Source organism: Orbicella franksi, chromosome 8 (assembly GCF_964199315.1).
Source record: "Orbicella franksi chromosome 8, jaOrbFran1.1, whole genome shotgun sequence".
NCBI lineage: Eukaryota > Metazoa > Cnidaria > Anthozoa > Scleractinia > Merulinidae > Orbicella > Orbicella franksi.
Genome location: NC_138152.1, coordinates 6,217,146 through 6,236,269, shown reverse-complemented (window position 1 = coordinate 6,236,269; position 19,124 = coordinate 6,217,146). Strand labels below are relative to the sequence as shown.

The 19,124-nt window shown below is 38.4% G+C and overlaps 1 protein-coding gene across 1 annotated transcript in view; it reads left to right on the top strand.

The window, feature by feature from the left end:
* Positions 1 to 3,202: 3,202 nt before the first annotated feature.
* Positions 3,203 to 19,124, top strand: part of LOC145494110 (uncharacterized) — a 29,039-nt gene continuing 13,117 nt past the window's right edge. Inside the window, exons 1-18 of the mRNA XM_081473580.1 lie at positions 3,203 to 3,698; positions 3,804 to 3,930; positions 7,268 to 7,321; positions 7,835 to 7,960; positions 8,519 to 8,583; positions 8,757 to 8,842; positions 9,315 to 9,493; positions 10,027 to 10,251; positions 10,833 to 10,933; positions 11,429 to 11,562; positions 12,282 to 12,396; positions 12,747 to 13,072; positions 13,997 to 14,164; positions 14,559 to 14,806; positions 16,842 to 17,025; positions 17,743 to 17,853; positions 18,128 to 18,304; positions 18,418 to 18,594. Of these exons, the coding sequence (XP_081329706.1) occupies positions 3,823 to 3,930; positions 7,268 to 7,321; positions 7,835 to 7,960; positions 8,519 to 8,583; positions 8,757 to 8,842; positions 9,315 to 9,493; positions 10,027 to 10,251; positions 10,833 to 10,933; positions 11,429 to 11,562; positions 12,282 to 12,396; positions 12,747 to 13,072; positions 13,997 to 14,164; positions 14,559 to 14,806; positions 16,842 to 17,025; positions 17,743 to 17,853; positions 18,128 to 18,304; positions 18,418 to 18,594 (2,584 nt within the window). The 5' untranslated portion in view covers positions 3,203 to 3,698; positions 3,804 to 3,822. The remainder of the gene's footprint in view (positions 3,699 to 3,803; positions 3,931 to 7,267; positions 7,322 to 7,834; positions 7,961 to 8,518; positions 8,584 to 8,756; positions 8,843 to 9,314; positions 9,494 to 10,026; positions 10,252 to 10,832; positions 10,934 to 11,428; positions 11,563 to 12,281; positions 12,397 to 12,746; positions 13,073 to 13,996; positions 14,165 to 14,558; positions 14,807 to 16,841; positions 17,026 to 17,742; positions 17,854 to 18,127; positions 18,305 to 18,417; positions 18,595 to 19,124) is intronic.

The following is a 19,124-nucleotide window of genomic DNA, read 5'->3' as shown; positions in this document are numbered from 1 at the left end:
CTGTTCACGCTATAAGCCATACGTATTGCCCGTTAAAATACTTTCTCAGTGATTTCCTGCGTATGCTACTATATAAACACAGACTCATAAGTAAAATATATACGGTTACGGACCAAACGTGAGGTTACTATGCCAGGGTACTGGCCAAGTTCTTTCTTATTTATACGATACGCAAGTTGCACAGTTTATGAACTGTCTTCTGTTTAACAACATTTTTTTGTTTTGTTTTGTTTTGGTTTTTTTTATCTTAACTCTAAATAATTACGAAAACACTCTGGTCTGATTTCGAAATTCAAATTTAAGTCTTGACGTCGATTCTTTTTTAACCTGTCCCGGTTATTGAGAGAAGGAAGGAATAATTAAGAGCAGTCCGGCAACCTTTATAAACTCTACGCGCCCTTTGCGATGATATTGTCTCCCGGCAACAACTTTTTCGTAGTGAACATCCCAGGGCGTGTAGAAAAATAAAGAGTTTCATTTACTAAGCAATGAAGGACGCATTTCTATGATTCGTATTTTTTTTTCAAAACCACGCTGATCGATGATGACATGAACAATGAAAAAAAGGGTTTATTATAAGCTTCCGAATTAATTATTCCACGAGCGCGCGTTGGATATGGATAAGCATTGACGCCCGTAGCGTCGAGTTGACTATGATTATCCCACATCTAACAAGCGAGAGTAGAATAATTATTGTATTAAAAACGTCCCCAAAATATAGAAAACTAAGCTAAAAAAAATAAAATAAAAACGCCCCAAAAATTCACGCGCACGTTTACAGTTTGTAAAGCATGTTACAATGGGTCATGGACAAGATGACTAAGCAGTTGAAAACTTTCAAATTGCATTTTCCAATGATCCAGTTTTTAATAACGTTGACTATACAGCCTTTATAATCATGGAGTGTCCCTCAGTATTTAAGAAACCTAGTTTGTTATCCTTATTTCACGAGGACTTTGCGTCAGACAAACTTACTTAGATCAGGCAGGTATCTTATTAACTTCTTGTGACCAAGTGGGATGACAGATTATAAGAATAAATAAACCGGATCGAGTGATGAATTATTTCCGTGATACTGTCTTGGTTCTTGGTTTCTCTCGTCTGGAAAAATATGAATCAGCAGCCAGCCTAAACGGATATTCGTCCTTCCAGTAGGTAAGCTGAGATTAAGGATCTTTGCACAGGCTGTAAGACTAATTTGTCGTGCCGGCTGAACTATCGCGTTCCACTGAAGGGTTGTCAAGTACTGCATTCATCTTATAATATCATGTTCTTTTAGTTCCTTCAGTTTTTTTTTGTTCTCAAAATACTGTCACACAAACTTCCAACTCGATTTGTTGAAAGTGACATTTGTTTTTCTTTTCTTGCTTCACTACTGAACCCACCGCTTGGAAGCGAGAATAGTCAGATGATTTTATCAGTTTTCTTTCGGCATCATTTGGGAGCGTCTACTCCCTCTCAATCTTTAAACAAGTGCGACCGTGAAAATTAGAAACCTGACCTGGATGACTTTTTCCTTTCAGGCTGTAGCTTCCGCTAAAGCTTATCTGTTCACCAAAAGCCACAAAAGCCACAGTTATCTATAATACTGCCCAGATTGTTAAAAAAAACGTGTCGAGCTCGACATCATCATGACCGCACAAATTTTATCGAAACTGGCTGTCTCTGACTGACATATACCGGCAAAAGCATAAACTTATGGCTAATTATGCCTAGGCTTGGTATACCGACCTTAAACACTTGTGGCGGAAATTAAGTTTATATTTATCCCCGTCATATTTTCTATACATTCTATTATCCATTCTTTAAGATAGTTTCAGTACTCGGCAAACAGTGGCAACAGGAAAAACTTTCTCACAACATATGATCAAATGCACTTTTTAAAAGTGGCACTATGAAGGACGTTTTCGTAAACAAAATGTTTGTATCCGTTATAACTGCCCGTCAATTTGACAGATTTCCTTAGATCTTTTAATGACTTACATGTATACTTTGACTTGACCCGTCGCTGTGGCAATCGCGTCTACAGGAAGTCCTAGCTGAATCACAGAGTCGAGCTTTCCTTTCCCGCTAAACATTTATCTTCCGTGCTTTTTGAGCAAAGCTAAGTTCAGAAAAGGGAACAAATTTTCAACTATAAGCTAGGTTCCTGATTTCATTTTCAAAAAGCCTTTGAGTTGCGCTTAAGAGGAAGGCAACAAAAGGCGTCCGACCTCGACATGCGGTTGCAAGGTAAATAGGACCATGGTTAACAGTCAGTGAGCAACTATACAGTATAACTATCTATTTATGGTTGTATGTCATTGCCTATCAGAAAATTTTGTTCTTTGTGTTGTTTTTCTGTTTCGTTGCAAAACGGATCGAGTGATGAATTATTTCCTTGATACTCTCTTGGTTCTTGGTTTCTTTCGCCTGGAAAAATATGAATCAGCGCGGGTCAGCCTAAACGGATATTGGTCCTTCCAGTAGGTAAGCTGAGTTAATGATCTTTGCACAGGCTGTAAGACTTATTTGTCGTGCCGGCTGAACTATCGCATTCCACTGAAGGGTTGTCAAACAATATATTCATCTTACAGTATCATGTTGTTTTAGTTCCTTCAGCATTTTTTTTTTTCTTTTTTTTTTTCTTTTTGTGTGTGTGTGTGTGTGTGTGTGTGTTCTCAAAATACAGTCACACAAACTTGTTGAAAGCGACATCTTTTTCGTTTCTTCCTTCTGCTGAGGCAACCGCGTGGAAACAGGAAAAGTCAGATAATTTCATCAGTTTTCTTTCGGCATCATTTGGGAATGTCTATGCCATACCAATTACCTCTGAATTAAAACCTTTGAACAAGTGCGACCGTTTAAATCAGAAACCTGACTTGAATGACTTCCTTCGTTTCAGGCTGTAGCTTCCGCAGGTTAGGGCCTATCGGTTCACTTAAAGGCATAAAAGCCACAGTCATGTATAATATTGCCCAGGTATTTCTAAATTGTAAAAATGTGTCTAGCTCGACAATTACATCATGACCGCACAAATTTTATCAAAACTGGTTGTCACTGACCGACATATACCGACAATAGCATAAACTTATGGCTAAATACGCCTTCTCGCTATTGAAAATCAACCATTAAAGAGAGCCAGGCTTCGTATACAGATCTAAAATACATGTAACTGAAACTAAGTTTTTATTTCCGGTCTTCATATTTTATCTCCATTCTTTTATATATTTTCAGTACTCGGCTAAAAGCGGGAAGGACGAAAACGTCATAACTTCAAAACTCACGACATATAATCAAATGCACTTTTTTTTAATGTGGAACTATGAAGAAAGTTTTCGTAACCATTTTTTTTTTTTTTTTTTGTATCAGTTACAACTGTTGAGAGAACTTTCAATTGTTTGGCAAGCGCCCATTAAATAAACACTGAGGTTTCCTTTGATCTTTTAATTTCTTATATTTTTATTTGACCCGACGCTGTGGCAAGCGCATCTACAGGAAGTCCTAGCTGAATCACAGTGTCGAGTTTTCCTCTCCTGCTAAATATTTATCTTCCTTGTTTTTTGGGCAAAGTTCAGAAGCTCTCAGAAAGGAAACAAATTTTCAGATAGCTTCCCGACTTCAGTTTTAAAAGTCTTCAAGCTGCAGGATTACGTCCTATAACATTTGATTGCGCTAAAGAGCAACAAAAAGAAGGGACCGATACATTTGGTTGCAAGGTAAATTGGACAATGGTTAACAGTGAGTGTTCAGCTGCACTATATACGATAGCACTTGTTGTTGTCATAGCCTATTAGGAAAATATGTTCTTTGTATTGTTGCAGTCTGTAAACACGACTTACCATGAATTGTGTTACCACTGCATTAATGGTATACGCTATAGTGTCCTCTATTAGTGCGACAAAGATGACAGAAGGACAAAATAACAAGGATCTTTATGCACCTAAAAGGGTGAGTATGTAATAATTTTTTAAATGTAGAAAAAGCGATGTTGTTAAGCTTCTTTTGCATATTCTGCCACTAATTAAGCTGTATGAGGCGATATAATTACATCAGAACTGAGGACTGCCGAGTACCTATTCTCGAACATGATTTAATGGCAACCCCAGAGCCACTCATTTTGGACACTAAGTGTCTGGTATTATTTCCTCTAAACATAGCGCGCTAATAATACGGACACCCGTCCCTCGCTAAGCCAACACACTTTGTTCTCGCCCAAACGAAAAAAAGTTTTTCAACTGCATGCCGTGTTCTTATCTAGTTTGTCAAGATCTTGTGTGACACGACTACATTACTCGATGAAGCGATGAAGGTTAATCGGTTTAATTCGGCGTTGGATAAAATTTGAGGGCATTCATTTGAAAATCAATTACACTGACTGTTTAAATGGCCTCAGTCTACAGTATATAATTTTTGCAATAACCCTAGCATATTGGTCTTCGCATAGACTTGTTTCATTTTGCTTCTTGGTTTTTCCATACAAATTATACTTTTACTTTTATCAGTATAGTATTGTCATAAAAGTTCCAATTTAATTGTGTGACAGTTTATCCTATTTTTAAGTTGCGTGATTCAGGGAATCTAGGAATAATAGAAATCGGAAGCACGTGCCTGACAGTCTCAATTAGTTCAGTCGATGATTACCAGTTAATTAAAGTGCCACTGAAACGAAATTTTCGTATGTGAGATTTTTGCTTAGTAATAAAGTTTCAACCTTACTTGGAAACACTGCAGACTTTTTTTTTCGCATACAGTAAGCAAAAACTGCTTTTTCAGCCGTTCGAAGTGGGCTGGTTAAGCCCAAAATTGGCGGCCATCTTGGCGCGGCCAAAACAGCCTAGTGACGTCACTGGTTGTATTACTCTCATGCCGCGCTGAAAATTTAGAGTGATTATGGAAGAAGAGAATACTATTCGAAGCACCCCAAAAAACATCTTAAGGACATCTCAGAGCTGTAAAGAAGGTAATAACAGTAGCCTTAGACATGAAGAGGTGGAGAGTCGATCCTGGGGCTTTTCAGTCTATTTAATTGGATATTTGCAGGATATTTCATGTAAGCAAGCAAACGAGTGGGAGTTCTTAGATTGCAAAATGATCGGGACTCTTGGTGAAATGGCCACCACTCAATTAAACAATATCTACACTTATAAAGTAAAAAAGACATGAAAACAAGAGAAAGCAGCTGTTGAAAATATTATCCGGACTACTGCTGCACGAATCGCAGCAGCAAAGCTTCGAGTTTCGAGTCGCTTCGCTTCGAGGAAACCGGACGCTTTGTGAGTTTCACCGCGGACGAGATTGTGCTACAGTGACCTTTAGTTCAGTTGTATCTGCTACATGCTACAAGTTATCAAAACAGCAACAATTTAAGAAACCCTCTTCTTTTATATGAGGGAGCGAATTTAAACTATAAAGGTAAACTAAGCTGCCATGACCCTACAGGTATGTTTTCAGGAAACGAGAGAAAGAGTGACAATGTCGGCGGCGAAAGGTGACCTTCGAAAGGAGTGTAAACTAGTGACGTTTTAACGAATTGCTTTGAATTTGGATACTATTAAATGAAGATCATAGACATAAGTATGTGCTAAAGAACTCAAAGTAATCCATCGACCGTGAAATATTGCAATTGGGAGATACGTGTAAAAGAGAAGCGAAATTCCCGCTTTGTTTACACTGATACGTATGCGGCGATAAAGCAAACCCTGCTGCGGATCACAATTTTCAAAGGTACATTTTGTCTACCACAAGAACTCTCACTTATTAGTATCATAAAAAGATGCCCTCTGTGTGCAAAGAAGTACTCGAGTCAAAGCTTGTGGACCGTTAATAACTTCGTGATTGTGCGGATAGCTGATGCGCTTGCGGCTTTTACTGCAGTCAAGTTGCCGAGGATATATTCGAACCTTGTTAATAGAACTTAGATAAACGTGAGAATCCAAATGTCAGAACCAGGCTGAAAACAGACGACGAAGTATCGTGTTTAGGCTTTAGGACGTGATATAAAAATTGCCACACTCTCCAATCGAGCACTCAAGATGTTCGAAAAGTAACTGAGCTGTTCTAATCTGTAGCATTTATTTTGGTGAATCTACACTCTTTGGCGCCCTCCAACGTTCATGATATGTATTTCCTGTCAAGACTGGACAGAAATTACAAGGTAGAAAACTAGCAGGTATCGACAATATGAAGAATAAACTTGAATAAATCAAGTGAAAACAAGAGAGAATCTATAGCGCTTCTTGCGTGAATACAACCAGTGACGTCACAAGGTCCTTAAACTCGGTTCCAGAGCCCGGACACAGTCGATTTCAGTTGCTAACAAAAGCACTTTCCGTTAGGATTTGACAGAAATAAAGTTCGCCATTATTTTAAGCACGTTTGAAACTACAAATTGGGCTAATAAAAGAGAGTACGAAAATTTCGTTTCAGTGGCACTTTAACACCAGATTGTAAACGCGTTTCAGGTAATCTTGCGTGTCAGGTAATATTCCGTGATCAAAGAAACTGTTTAGAAAAGGTTGTAAGCCAATCAAATTAGGTTTCTCTAAGTTTTAAGGAGTGCCGTGTGTTGAGTCTTTTTAGTACAAGTACACAGTCAGAGCGAGAGAGGAAAGCCAACCTTGTGATCGTAAAATAAACTTGTGAAGTTTGCGAAGAACGGCCTGTTGAGTTTTGGTATTCGCAACAGTATAACATACTTATTGAGGTCCTCTTAGTGTCTGTATTGACCTAAATATCAAATTTTAGTCGAGAAATAATGAAAACGCAGCTATAAGACAAGTCAGAGCAGCTGATCTGATAGTGCAATAATCACATTTCTTTGGAATAAGGAAATCTAAAAACTTGCGTTCCGGAGGAGAATTAATGATTTTTTTCACGACGGAACTTGAATCAAAATAAAATAAATAAATAAATAAATAATTTTCTCTCAGCATCATGATATTGTCAGTAAAACGACTGATCAGATGAAATTTTTTTCCTGTCCAAAAATTTCTTTTTTGAAATATTTATGTTTTATAAGTTTGCCAGTAATGCGTGCAATCCTATGTTTATTTTCCAACTACTGATACATCATTAGTAAGGAACGAATTTTACTCCTGGAATCAGTCAAGATATAATTTTAAAAAAAAGGATTACATTTCCCTTCAACTTTGTTCATGAGGAGTTTGTCTTCCCACATTTGAAAGAAAAACGTCCTGGTTTTAATTTTACCTTTTGAACTCATTTGGTTGTTGTTGTTTTTTCTTTTATTTATTTATCTATTTATTTATTTATTTATTTTCATAAGGTAAGAAGAAATAACCAAAGGTCAGGGAACTATCGAGATTGGCAGTGGTACTTGGTAAGTACGTAATGAGTACCCAGTTTACACGTATAGTCTCCCCAGTCTCCCCAGTCTCTTCCCTGCGAACACACAGAAGATTGACAGCAGGCTGCAGCTGGGATCTGAGGTGTTCCCTTTTGGATGTCTCATGACGTCAGGATGCCATTATGTCACGCTCATATGCTCCCAGGACACTGTTGCCGTTTACCTCAAAAACCGAGAAAAATAAATGAGTTTTCTGTGCGCGCTGTGATGCATGAAATGTTTACAATATTAAAACCAGTCTCCATAGAAACCCGAATTCATCATGTACATGTACTGTCCAATATTGCCCAAACCACGAGTGTTAGTCCGCAATCCTCTCTTTGCAGAACAAGTAATAAACGCTCTTCTGGTTTTTATAGAGATTTAATACTTAAATGAATTTTAATCTGAAGTAAGCAAAGTAGTTTCGCGAGTGGAGTCGTTTTTAGGGCGGAAACATTTTCGGTCTCTTTCTGATTCTTAAGGGGGTTAGTGCTTAATTTACAGAAGGACACAGCCATTTCAATGAATGTCGAGTCAGCATGGCAAGCTAATTATACGGGAAAAGGAGTTCTAGTGGCTGTGGTGGACGATGGAGTCAACTTGAACCATCCTGACTTAGTATCGAACTTTGTAAGTATTTTATTAATTATTACAACTTCATAGCGTTTATCATAAATTATTGTCATAGCAATTCCTTCGAATCAGTTAATACTCCTGGGCGAAGGCGTTTCATTCCCAAATAATGACAACATGCACTAGGAATAGACCGTTTTCGATACATTAAAATTCAACTTGGCAGTGAAGCTCAGAGGACACAAACAAAGGAAATTGAATCACATGTTTATCCATTTCTTTTGTTTATGTCCTCTAGGTCTCATTATCAAGCTGCATTTTGATATATCGAAAGTGGCTTATTCAAAGAAGGTGGGATAGAACCCATCCTTGTCGGAACTATACTTCCTTGTCTCCTCTTGAATTGCAGATATGCATTTTATTTTTATTTTTTATCCAATTAGCAAAGGATCAATGATTGCGTTCTTGTATTAAAAACCTGATTTTTGTTTGTAAGTATAAATAAAATTGTTTTCAGGTTGGCCTGCGCCTAGACATTTCCGTTGTCCCAACGGTTGGAAATGGGAAATGTCTTATCGGAGGCTATTGGTGGAATTGTTGATTTTCTCCTAACAGGACGTATCCTCAAGTTATGACTTTTTGAGGGACCGGAATATAAGTAGGTCTTATAGCCCTGGGAGGTAGGTTATGTGTTGTTTCGTCTGTTCTAGATATTTACTATTACAATGATTCCCGGATATGTGTAGGAGTCGAATCGGGCTTCCCCATTGGTCAAGGATTAAATATTCTCATAATTTAATTCTAATACCTTCAAAGTTTTAATAGGTTCTTTTTTGTTATCAAATAACTTTAGCCATGGTACAAGTTGTGCAGGAATCATTGCTGGAGGAAAAAACAACAACTGTGGCGATGGTATTGCGTTTGATGCGCAAATTGCAAGTAAGGACTTCTTCCTCGTTTCGCACCGACTCTTTCAATGCTAAACGTCTGTCGACCTTACCTTTACGATGAATTATGCAATTATGCAAGTTTCGTTACATATAATAAGTGACCTCAAGGCATATCATGATCTCCTGTAAACTTTGCTTCCGCAAAATACCAGGAATTCCTGCTCACTTTCCAATAACTTTCGAACATCTTCAGAAGCCCTCAGGCGACTTCAAAAATTTTCATAAAATGAAAGAAATAAGTCACTTCAAGTGTCCAGGTATTTATCACTGTCGCGTTAATTGGGCACACCGTGATAACTGAAATAAACGAATATTTTCAATACATGCATCATCCCAGGAAATCGACAGAAGAAGCCTCGCTACAACTTGGAAAGAGCCTTGATCAGTAGTATAAGAACCTTTTCGAGTAATTAAACCTCCAAACTGTAATTGCCAATACCTTTGTCATTTTCATTCGATAGGTATTCGAATATACGACGACAACATCAAATCAACCGACCAATTAGAGGCAAGGGCACTAAGCCATAAAAAGAACTTAATTGACATCTACTCAAACAGCTGGGGGCCTGGGGACATGGGTTGGCAAGTAGAGGGACCTGGCCCTCTATTGACGAAGGTTCTGGAACAAGGAACACGACTGGTATGTGTCACCCAGCCCTATATGCTCAACAGCACTCTTTTAAACCTGTTGCCTCCTTCCGGGGGGCGTAGTTGTCAAACTTTGTGATTCTCAACAATTACCAGGAAACAATTTGGAGAGACGGTTTGGTCATGTGATCGAAATGAAGTGGTTTTTTTGTTTTGTTTTTGCTTTTTAAGTGAAGATTCATGGCTTAATAAGATAACTGATTTGGCGATAAAATCTTTACAGTTGTAAATATAACTAGTATGTTAAGTCATTAAGACGGGGTATACCGTTATGATTGACATGTTATTTCTAAAGTTGTTAATATGCTTTACATGCTATTCATGCCATATAGGTTTGACCAATAAGGAGTGAGTAAATGTGAAAATACATGCGGTTTTGGGTTCAAAGAGCTCGTTCTTCCCCCAGGCCCAGGAACAAAAAAAACAAACAAACAAACAAAGGCCCATGTTAACTAGGTTTAAAAGAGAAAATAATATCTAAACCTAATTCAGAGTCGCCCTCTAATGAATTGTTATCTTATTAAGGGTCGCAACAACAAAGGATCTATCTTTGTTTTCGCGGCTGGAAATGGTGGAATCCCAGGCGACAGTTGCGCATTCAGTGGATACGTCAACAGCATTTACACAATCGCCATCTCTGCCGTGAACTGGGATGGCTCGGTACCAGCATACACTGAGCAGTGTGCAGCCATCATGGCTGTGACGTACGGACAAGACATGTTTACAAATGGAAAGGATAAAGCCCCTATGGTGAGCTATTTTTAAATTATTTCATTAGAAACTATCAGTTGGCTGCACTATATTAAAAATATTCTTTATTTGTAGCCTAGATCATTGTCTAGAAGCATTTAAGTGAGTTGGGAAAAAGTGTAGGCGAGATTGAAGATTGAAGATTTGCGACGGAGGGCTTTCATGACCATTGCATGGTTGTTGTTTTATTAATGTTTTTTTTTGTTTGTTTGTTTTGTGTTTTTTGTTTTTGTTTTTGTTTTGTTTTGTTTTGTTTTCTTTTGTTGGGCTACGTTTACCCATAAGAAATTTCAGTTCTCGCTTAGCATTCACAGGTAAGTAGCCCTTGGTATAACTTCTCATAAGAGGTACAGACACCAACCTTTTGTTTCAGCTTAGGCTAGTAGATTCGTTAATGCTGGCAAAAAAATGATTTTCAGCTGGTTTTGGATATCTCGAGAGAGCGTGGCACGGGCAAGCAGCACTATCTCTGTACTGCAATACCAAACAGAAATAGAAAGTTAAACCCATAATATATAGTTTTTCTCACTCTATTGAGGTTCATGGTTTACATCATCTCACAATTTTCATCTGATCCATAGATAACCACAATAGGTCGCCGCCAGTGCACCGAGGAATTCTCAGGAACGTCTGCTTCTACTGCAATGGCTTCTGGGATAATTGCTTTGGCGCTTGAAGCAAAGTAATGGCAGTTGTAGTCGTGAATTTGCCCAATCTACAGAACCCCCAATATTATTTACATTTTGACAATATTAAGGAATCTTTGTTATTCATTCCTGTCAATTTATTATCGTCTATCTCCTAAAATTCAGAAAATTTCATCTGAAATTAGGAAGCTTATTGTTTGTAATGATGCGAACTTTCGCCAAATTTAGCTTGGCTGCGTAAAACTTACCCACGAAAGTTCGCTGTACTATCTTCACTTCAGATCTTGAAAATTAAATCAATTCAAGTTCTAGCAAGTTCATTCGAAATTTCAAATAAATTTTCATGCCTTATGACATTTAAATGGCAGTTAAATGGAAATTATTTTTCTTTTCAAAATTGAGCCCCTCAACGTTTTCGTTTCATTTTCTGTCCTCTCATCAAACGTGCTTTCATTGCCCTCCTTCTCGCTTCCGAGCCTCCAGTAGTCGAGGTTTTTTTTTTTTTAATAGTATGTGTTGTCTCTTTTCAGTCCAGACCTGACATGGCGGGATGTCCAGCACTTAATTGCCAGAAGTTCCAAGCCCCTGGCTCCTCAAAACATGATGGGGAGAAGCATCAGACGCCCCACCCCTACCTGGAGAGCAAACGCAGCTAACCTTTCGGGTAAATGTTGATGCATTTTTTTTTTCTAAAATATTATTTAAGCTACTCAATGTCACCAGAAAAATTCTTACTGCATGCAAAATGTCAATTTCTAACATTAAAATTGAAAAAAAAAATGAAAAATTTAGAATTGAATGACTGGGATTTAGTTCATCTCATCCTGTCCTCAACCTATCAATGTGCGACAATACAGAAACATATCAACCAGGGATTTCCTATGGGCTACCAAATTACCTACTATAAAATGTTTTTGTAAGTCAGGTGAATACGAATTTGCAGCTTCAGTGGCAAGCAAATGCCGGGATTGGTCAAGTTATATGTATATGACCATCTTAACGCATTGAAACCAGGACACTCATAACATTTTTTATCATTTTATGCACATCAGGCCGGGCAAACAATATTAAAGCGATAAATCCTTAGCATAAATGTAAAGGCCGCCAGGATTAAATTGTTGCACGGTACGACCCGTGTCGACCAAGATTATAAATTGCATGGGGTTGTGCATAACATAGTGACTACGTACCACGAATAGCTTTGGCGCGTATGCAGTTAGTCTTCTGTTCATGAATAAATAATGCGTTTGTTAAGGGTGATGGTACACGTTAACGTACCGTAGTGTCTGTGGGGAAACGAGCATATGTTTGCAGTTGTGATAGCTAGATGCCATACGAATTGTAGGCTGCGGAGAAACGCGTGTAAATTTTATTGTATTTTAGTTAGCAGTCATTTTGGATTTGGACTGATGGATGCCAACAAAATGGTTCAATACGGGAAGAACTGGACTTCCGTCCCCGAGCAGGTGACTTGTGAAGTCTACCTCAAAACCTCAGGGTTGGTAATCGTGACCTGTTTTTCTTATCCTGTATTCCGAAAGCCTACTCGCCTACAAAATCATTTTACATCTTACGGGCCTTGTTTGTTTGAAAGTTCATTAATGCCTGTACCCGAGATTAAACACAAGTTTTTAAGGTTTTATTGTTGTCTTTATGCGCCCCCTCCTCGCAAATTTTGTTAACAGCTGGAAGATTAGCACACTGCAGATATGCGGAAAGTGGAGAGAAAAACTTTACAAATCGTTCTTAAGTATCACCTTTACAATTTGCTTGTGGAATCAGTGTCCAGTATTCAGTATTTGGATTGAACTCTTCCGAGAAATCTGTGGTACTTTAATCTTCTTCTAGTTCCAATCCACGGTATATTCCTTGGAGTGAAGCGAGGCAGTTATCTTTAGCTGTTAGTGAACACAATTGCGGTATCCGATACTTGGAACACGTGCAAGTACAGGTCGACCTAACTTTTTCTCGCCGAGGCTACCTGGAGATGAGTTCTGTATCACCCAGTGGAACTCGGTCCAGGCTTCTTTATCCGCGAGTGATTGACAGTATCACCGGCTTCAAAAACTTTACAAACTGGACGGTGACTAGCTTACATTACTGGGGAGAGAACCCTGTTGGAGAGTGGAATATCAAAATAAGAAACACAAGGAAAGACAGAAAACCCAGACAAGGTAAAATGTGCTACATTTCTTGCAAAAAAAATTCGAACGTTTTATTTCAGAAGTTTAATTTTCGGACACTTTTTGTCTCATTTCGGGCAAATTTTGGACACTGTGATGAAACGTGGCTAAAGGAAATTTAAGCCTAAAAAACACGGTTTCGACTAAAATAACATCTGTGAAGGTGATAGTTTTACCGCACCCTCAAGGTTATAGAGATACAATGACGAGAAAATAACACAAATCCTATCAAGCCGTTACGTATCTCAACCAGTGTCTCAGTTAGAGTTTACCTGAAGGTGGCGGATCTAGCTCAAGGTCTTGATCAGCCACTGCCTGATGCAGGAAAGTAAGAGCTTTGGAACTACTTAAAAGTTTTATACTGTACAGTAAAATCGTCCGAAATGTTTTCCACGCAATGTACAATTTGACCCCGTTTACATCTGACCCCGTTAAGCCGGCCACCGAAAAGCCACAATAATCTGATCCGAGCACCAGACGTTTTAGAAGTTGCCCCTGGCTGCTATTTTTTTTTCCATATAATGTCAATGATTGCCCTTTCATCAGAAACTATAGCTCTTTATTGTGTAACATAACCATAACCCTTTGAAGTCATGATTTCATATTGACTTAATTAATTAATTTTTTATCTTGTACATCCAAGTTATTCATTACAACTGGTAGTATATAATTTCCCATTTCTTTCAAAAACTTTTGAGTTTTGGCCAGATTCTAGCTGTCTAAATGGAATTTGTTATAACGATACAGTATTTCTTTAATTTGTGTGAATTCGTAGGAGTGTAATTTTTTCACTGATCCGTTTTATGGTCGTAAGATCGATTGCGCCCTGTCTTACTGGGTTCCACCGAAGACCCAGGGCAGAAAATCGACTTAAGAATTATTGTTATTTCTTTTCTTTCCCACCTGTCCTATTAGTTAATGAAGACACTTCTCCTTGGGGACCTTGGTTCGACTGCGACGTCAAGTGCGGTGGAGGGCGTAAATATCGTTACCGCACAAATTGTACGACCATCTCTCGCCGTGCTGCGGATTTAAAATATTGTGTTAATAGTACTGCCTGTAATTTACAGCCATGTCTACCGGGTATGTTTATTCAACTCTGTGTCTCTAAAGCGAGTCTTGATGAATTATGAATTATGACAGAACCTCAGTCTGTGATGTAAAGTCAAAGACATTGCATAAAAACGTTAACTTTGTTGCAGTCTCGCCAAAGTTGTTAATATCATGATAGTTCTGGTCATGTTGGTCTCATGACCTTCACCCCCTCTCTTCTTCCTATTTACATCCTTTTCGTTCCAGAGTGTGCTGCTGTTTACTGAATAGAATATTTCTTTATATAAATTGAAACAAAGAGTATAAGGTGTTTACTGTGGGAGGCGCGGAGACGTAATGCCTAGCGCGCGGGACTCGGGATCAAACGGCCCCAGCTCGCAATGATTCAGTTGGTATTATTTTTTGTTTGGTGTTTTTTGTTTAGTTGCTGGAGGCTTTTCAAACTGGTCCCCCTGGTCTGAATGTAGCGTCACATGTGGTGGCGGAACTCAACAACGAAACCGATTATGCACCAATCCACGACCAGGAAACAATGGAACAAAATGCAAGGGACCAGCTCATGAAACACGGACATGTGCCTCTGAAATGTGTCCAACACCAGATGACTGTTTTTATATTGTTTCTCCCCAAATTGTACTAAAAAAAATCAAACTGTTGCTGATACATATACGAGCATTATAAAAAAAAATTATGCTGTATTTCGGACGTTGTGTTTTTTGTTATTCTTTCGTTTCAAGTGACAAGCATCGACGATTAGCTTTCATTATTTACTTTAATATTTCAGACGGATATTAGGCTTAGGGATAGGTCTTCTCCTTCTCCTCCATCTCCGAACGAATTAAATGCACAAATACCTAATTATCATTGATGATCTCTGTCTTCATCAGACGCTTATTCAATGCGACTGTCACGTGTGGCCCCCATGAGTAATTAGTTTTTTCTTGCTATACACAGCCTCTCGTACCTTTGAAATTATTAGCCTGCTACTTTATGTAATCCGTGTTTTTTATTATTATTATTTAGCAAATAAAAGCCAAAAACAAAGTTCTTTACTTAAACCCTGCGGATAATCGTTTTAATGGCGTAAGCACATGTACAGTTGTTTTCTCTTCTCTTGTCAGTAAACGTTGATAGCACTTCCGATTACTTAGTTTTTTGATTGTTGTTATTTTGTTGTTGTTGTTGTTGTTGTTTTTCAATTGCACATAGTGGCCCACACCGATCCTTGTCGAAATATTAAAAGTGACCAACGGTGTACCTCTTGGAAAATCTACTGTAAGATGAGTTCGTATGTACAACGCAATTGTGCGGAGACTTGTGGAAAATGCCCAGGTTTGCTCAGCACGTTACTTCATCACCTTACTACCTATTTATTTCGTAGCTACATTCTCAGTTTACATTATATTACCTTGAGTTCTTACCGTACATGTTTGAGCAATGGAATGCAGCGGCCCAATAAACGGCACCGTCACAATTAGATTACGAGCTCGAGATTTCTACGAGCTGATAGCTGATACGGCAGAAATTCAAATAACTTAAGTTTATCACGTAGATTATTAAACTTATTTATAATTTCTAATTTTTGATCTCTCATTATTTTTGTTTCCAAATGTCTTTCTGCATTTTCAGAGGAAATAATCTAGCTTCACACGGACCGAGTTGTCATTTGATTCTGTGAATGCGCGAAAAAAAGATCGTTCAGTACAAGGCGAAAAGAACATATCAGAAATACTAAACAATGTGCTAAAGGCTCCAATGTAGAGAAACATGCCTGGACCTTTGATCATACCATCGACTTTAACAATGCTGAGATAATTGACAAAGGCAACAGCCGCATTAGAAAGACGCTGGAATCCTGGCACACAGCGAAAACGGTCGAGGCCGTCAACAATTCGTGCCCTCTGCCGGGACAAACAACATTCTTTTAAACAAACGCTAATTTTACACTCTTAGCATTCTCACATTCTTTCCCACGTATTCATTTAATATATGCCATTTGCTTGTTATATTCAAAATTTTTAGGTCTATTTTATCATTTCATTTTTGTCCGTCGAAGACAGCAGACTGGCTGTTGAAAGCTCACAACTTTAAACAATTTTACCAGAGAACGTTTCTTTTTTTTTTACGTCTTTTATAGCGCGCTATTAAGTTCATTGAGCGCTTTTGTGGTCTTAAAGTTGCTGAGTAGTAAACGTCGTTCTTTTGGTAGAATTCTCGGGAATTGTTTCAGTTACTAATACTTCTAGGTTTCCTCCGAAACTACGAACCCTCTATCCTAAGTCACTAATCACATCACATCAACGTCGTCACACAAAACGTCTGTGAGAGTTAGCTTGGGTGCATATACATGTAAAGGCCAACTCAAAGCAGTTGCCCCCTATATATCGTAGTCAGTAAGCACAACAAGTTTTACAATATTCATTTTCAAGTATACGAGTAACACTATTTATTAAAATAGAATATAGATTTAGAAAATAAGTGAATGAAGGTGAAGTAACATTGCAAATGTTTTCGCAGCTACAATTTCAAGGGTAATTTTATCACGCTGTAGTCGTCGAAACGTAGAATTGTTTGTACACTTACTGTTTGGTTGTTTGGCTCAAATTTTGTTGTTGTTTTTAACAGTAAAAGTACATGTAATAGTTATTTCATTTCGATATATTTTCACACCTTAGTTGCTCTTTGTAGTTTAATATTTTCCTTTTAGCTACACCAAGCAAGAACCAATCGTTTTAAATTTGCTGTTGTCAAAATTATAGGTCGCGTATTTTCGTTGAAGTTGATTTTGTACGGAACCAGAGAAGATCCCCTTACAAACAACAGTCATGTCGACAGAAGGAGGAAGAGATGGACGAGATTTACCACAGATCAAATTAAAAATCGCAGGAAAGGTCAGTTGTAAAATAGGCAGGCGACGTGGTCGAATCAGGTTAGAGCGCTGGACTTGACATCTGTAGGTCACAGGTTCAAATTAGCTGAGCTGATACGATTTTGTTATCTCGAGTCCAGCTCCTTGGCACAGTTGTAAGTAGGCACATGTTCTGCCTCCAACCAGTTAGTTGTTCATTTACAATAACTGTTTCAAAGTTCGTTTCATTGATCCCGAAAAGCTCTATTTACAAACAATCAAACGATCGATCCATCGATTGATTGATCATGTGATTGATTATAAAAAGAAAACAGGTTGCTTAAGCAACTATATTTCATGACAAGTCTCAGAAAAAAAAAAAAAATTGTTTAGGTTCTGTGAAAGTCTCATGGAAACCAAGTACGAAAGAGGTACTTTTAAAACCAATGATTAAATCCTTAGTAGGGTTCTCGGAATAGGACGCTTCAAATTTTAATTTAAAAGCACTCCCGCCTGGAGTCTCAACGTTTGGTTGAGGGATCTGCATTTTTTTTGGTCTTAGGGCTAGGAGCATTCTTTGTGTTCTTTACCTACTGTTTAGTTTGTTGAAGCATGTCGTCCCAGCACATTCACGGATATGTATTTTCCACTCAGATATAAAATAAGACTTCGCTATTGTTGTCAGATATTCCTATTCACGGAGGCTACACGCGGTGGAGTTACTGGTCTCACTGTAGCAAAACATGTGGATGGCCATGAGGAACTCAGTATCGCTCTCGTACATGTACTAATCCTCCGCCAGCAAACAAAGGAAGAAGCTGCCTGGGAGCAGACAAAGAAATTAGAAAATGTAACAAGCGTAAATGTCCAGGTAATTAATATTTCTGTGAAAGAATTATGAAAATGAGAGAAATAACAACGTAACTATGTAACAACTCATTTAATTTGGGGTGAGCATCTACTCTGTGCATTATGTGTTTTAATTTTGTATAAAATAAGTTTCTACCCCTTATTTGTCTTTTTCTTCTTCTTCTTCCTCTTCTTCTTCGTTTGTATTATGTCATTCTGGTGCCACTTGATTGCGCTGGCTCACTTAACTGCTCGTGATTACCCTGCTAATGTATCTTTTTAACCTTATTTTTCAGTTCACGGTGGCTACTCGAAGTGGTCTAGTTGGTCTCGTTGTAGTCAGTCTTGTGGTCCGGGATTGGAATACCGTTCCCGTTCCTGCACAAATCCTTGGCCAGCATACGGAGGACGAGGGTGTACCAGCCTTGGACCACGTGCAGAAACACAGAGTTGTAACATTCAGCGGTGCCCAGGTACAAGCTTCATGTCAAAAAGTAATGAAAGCACTAATTTGCATGACGCACTGTGTTATTATCTTTGTCTTTTCTGCAACGAGCTACTAAACTTTTCAAACGTCTCTTCTCAGTTCATGGCGGCTACTCGCGGTGGTCTCATTGGTCTCAGTGTAGCAGGTCATGTGATGGAGGAAAGCAAGATCGTTATCGTTCGTGCACCAACCCCCTGCCTGCGAACGGAGGAGAAGACTGCAGCAGACTGGGACAAGCTAAAGAGTCAAGGACGTGTAACACATACCGGTGCCCAGGTAAATGATTTTTATTATCTGGAGAGAAATTGTTATTATGCATATATAAGTAATACAGATGATAAACTCGAATTTTACACGTCGTGATAAGAATAACCAGCTCCTCCGTTTCATCAACAACAGCACGTTTGAGACCGTTACAGATGTCTTCAAAATTTTAAATGTGACACAGAGAAGATAATTAAAAATGACTTGAAATAATATCCCGTCTCATAAAGCCACTGGCCGAGATGGTGTCAGTGTTCGTACTCATACTAAAAGAAGCTTTTTGGACATATACAACACCAGTACCAAAACAGCAACCTTCCCAAGCGCCTTTGAAAATTAAAGCTTAACTCACTGCACTTCACCAAAAACCTTCCACTAATGACAGAAGAAACTATCGTCTCATCTCAGTACTGCTAATCCTTTCTAAACCTCTAGAACGACCCGTGTCTGTAACTTATCAAAAACACTTGCTAAAGTGTAATCTACTATACAAAAATCAGTCTGCTTGTCGACCTAATTATGCGCGCGAAACTGCACTAATT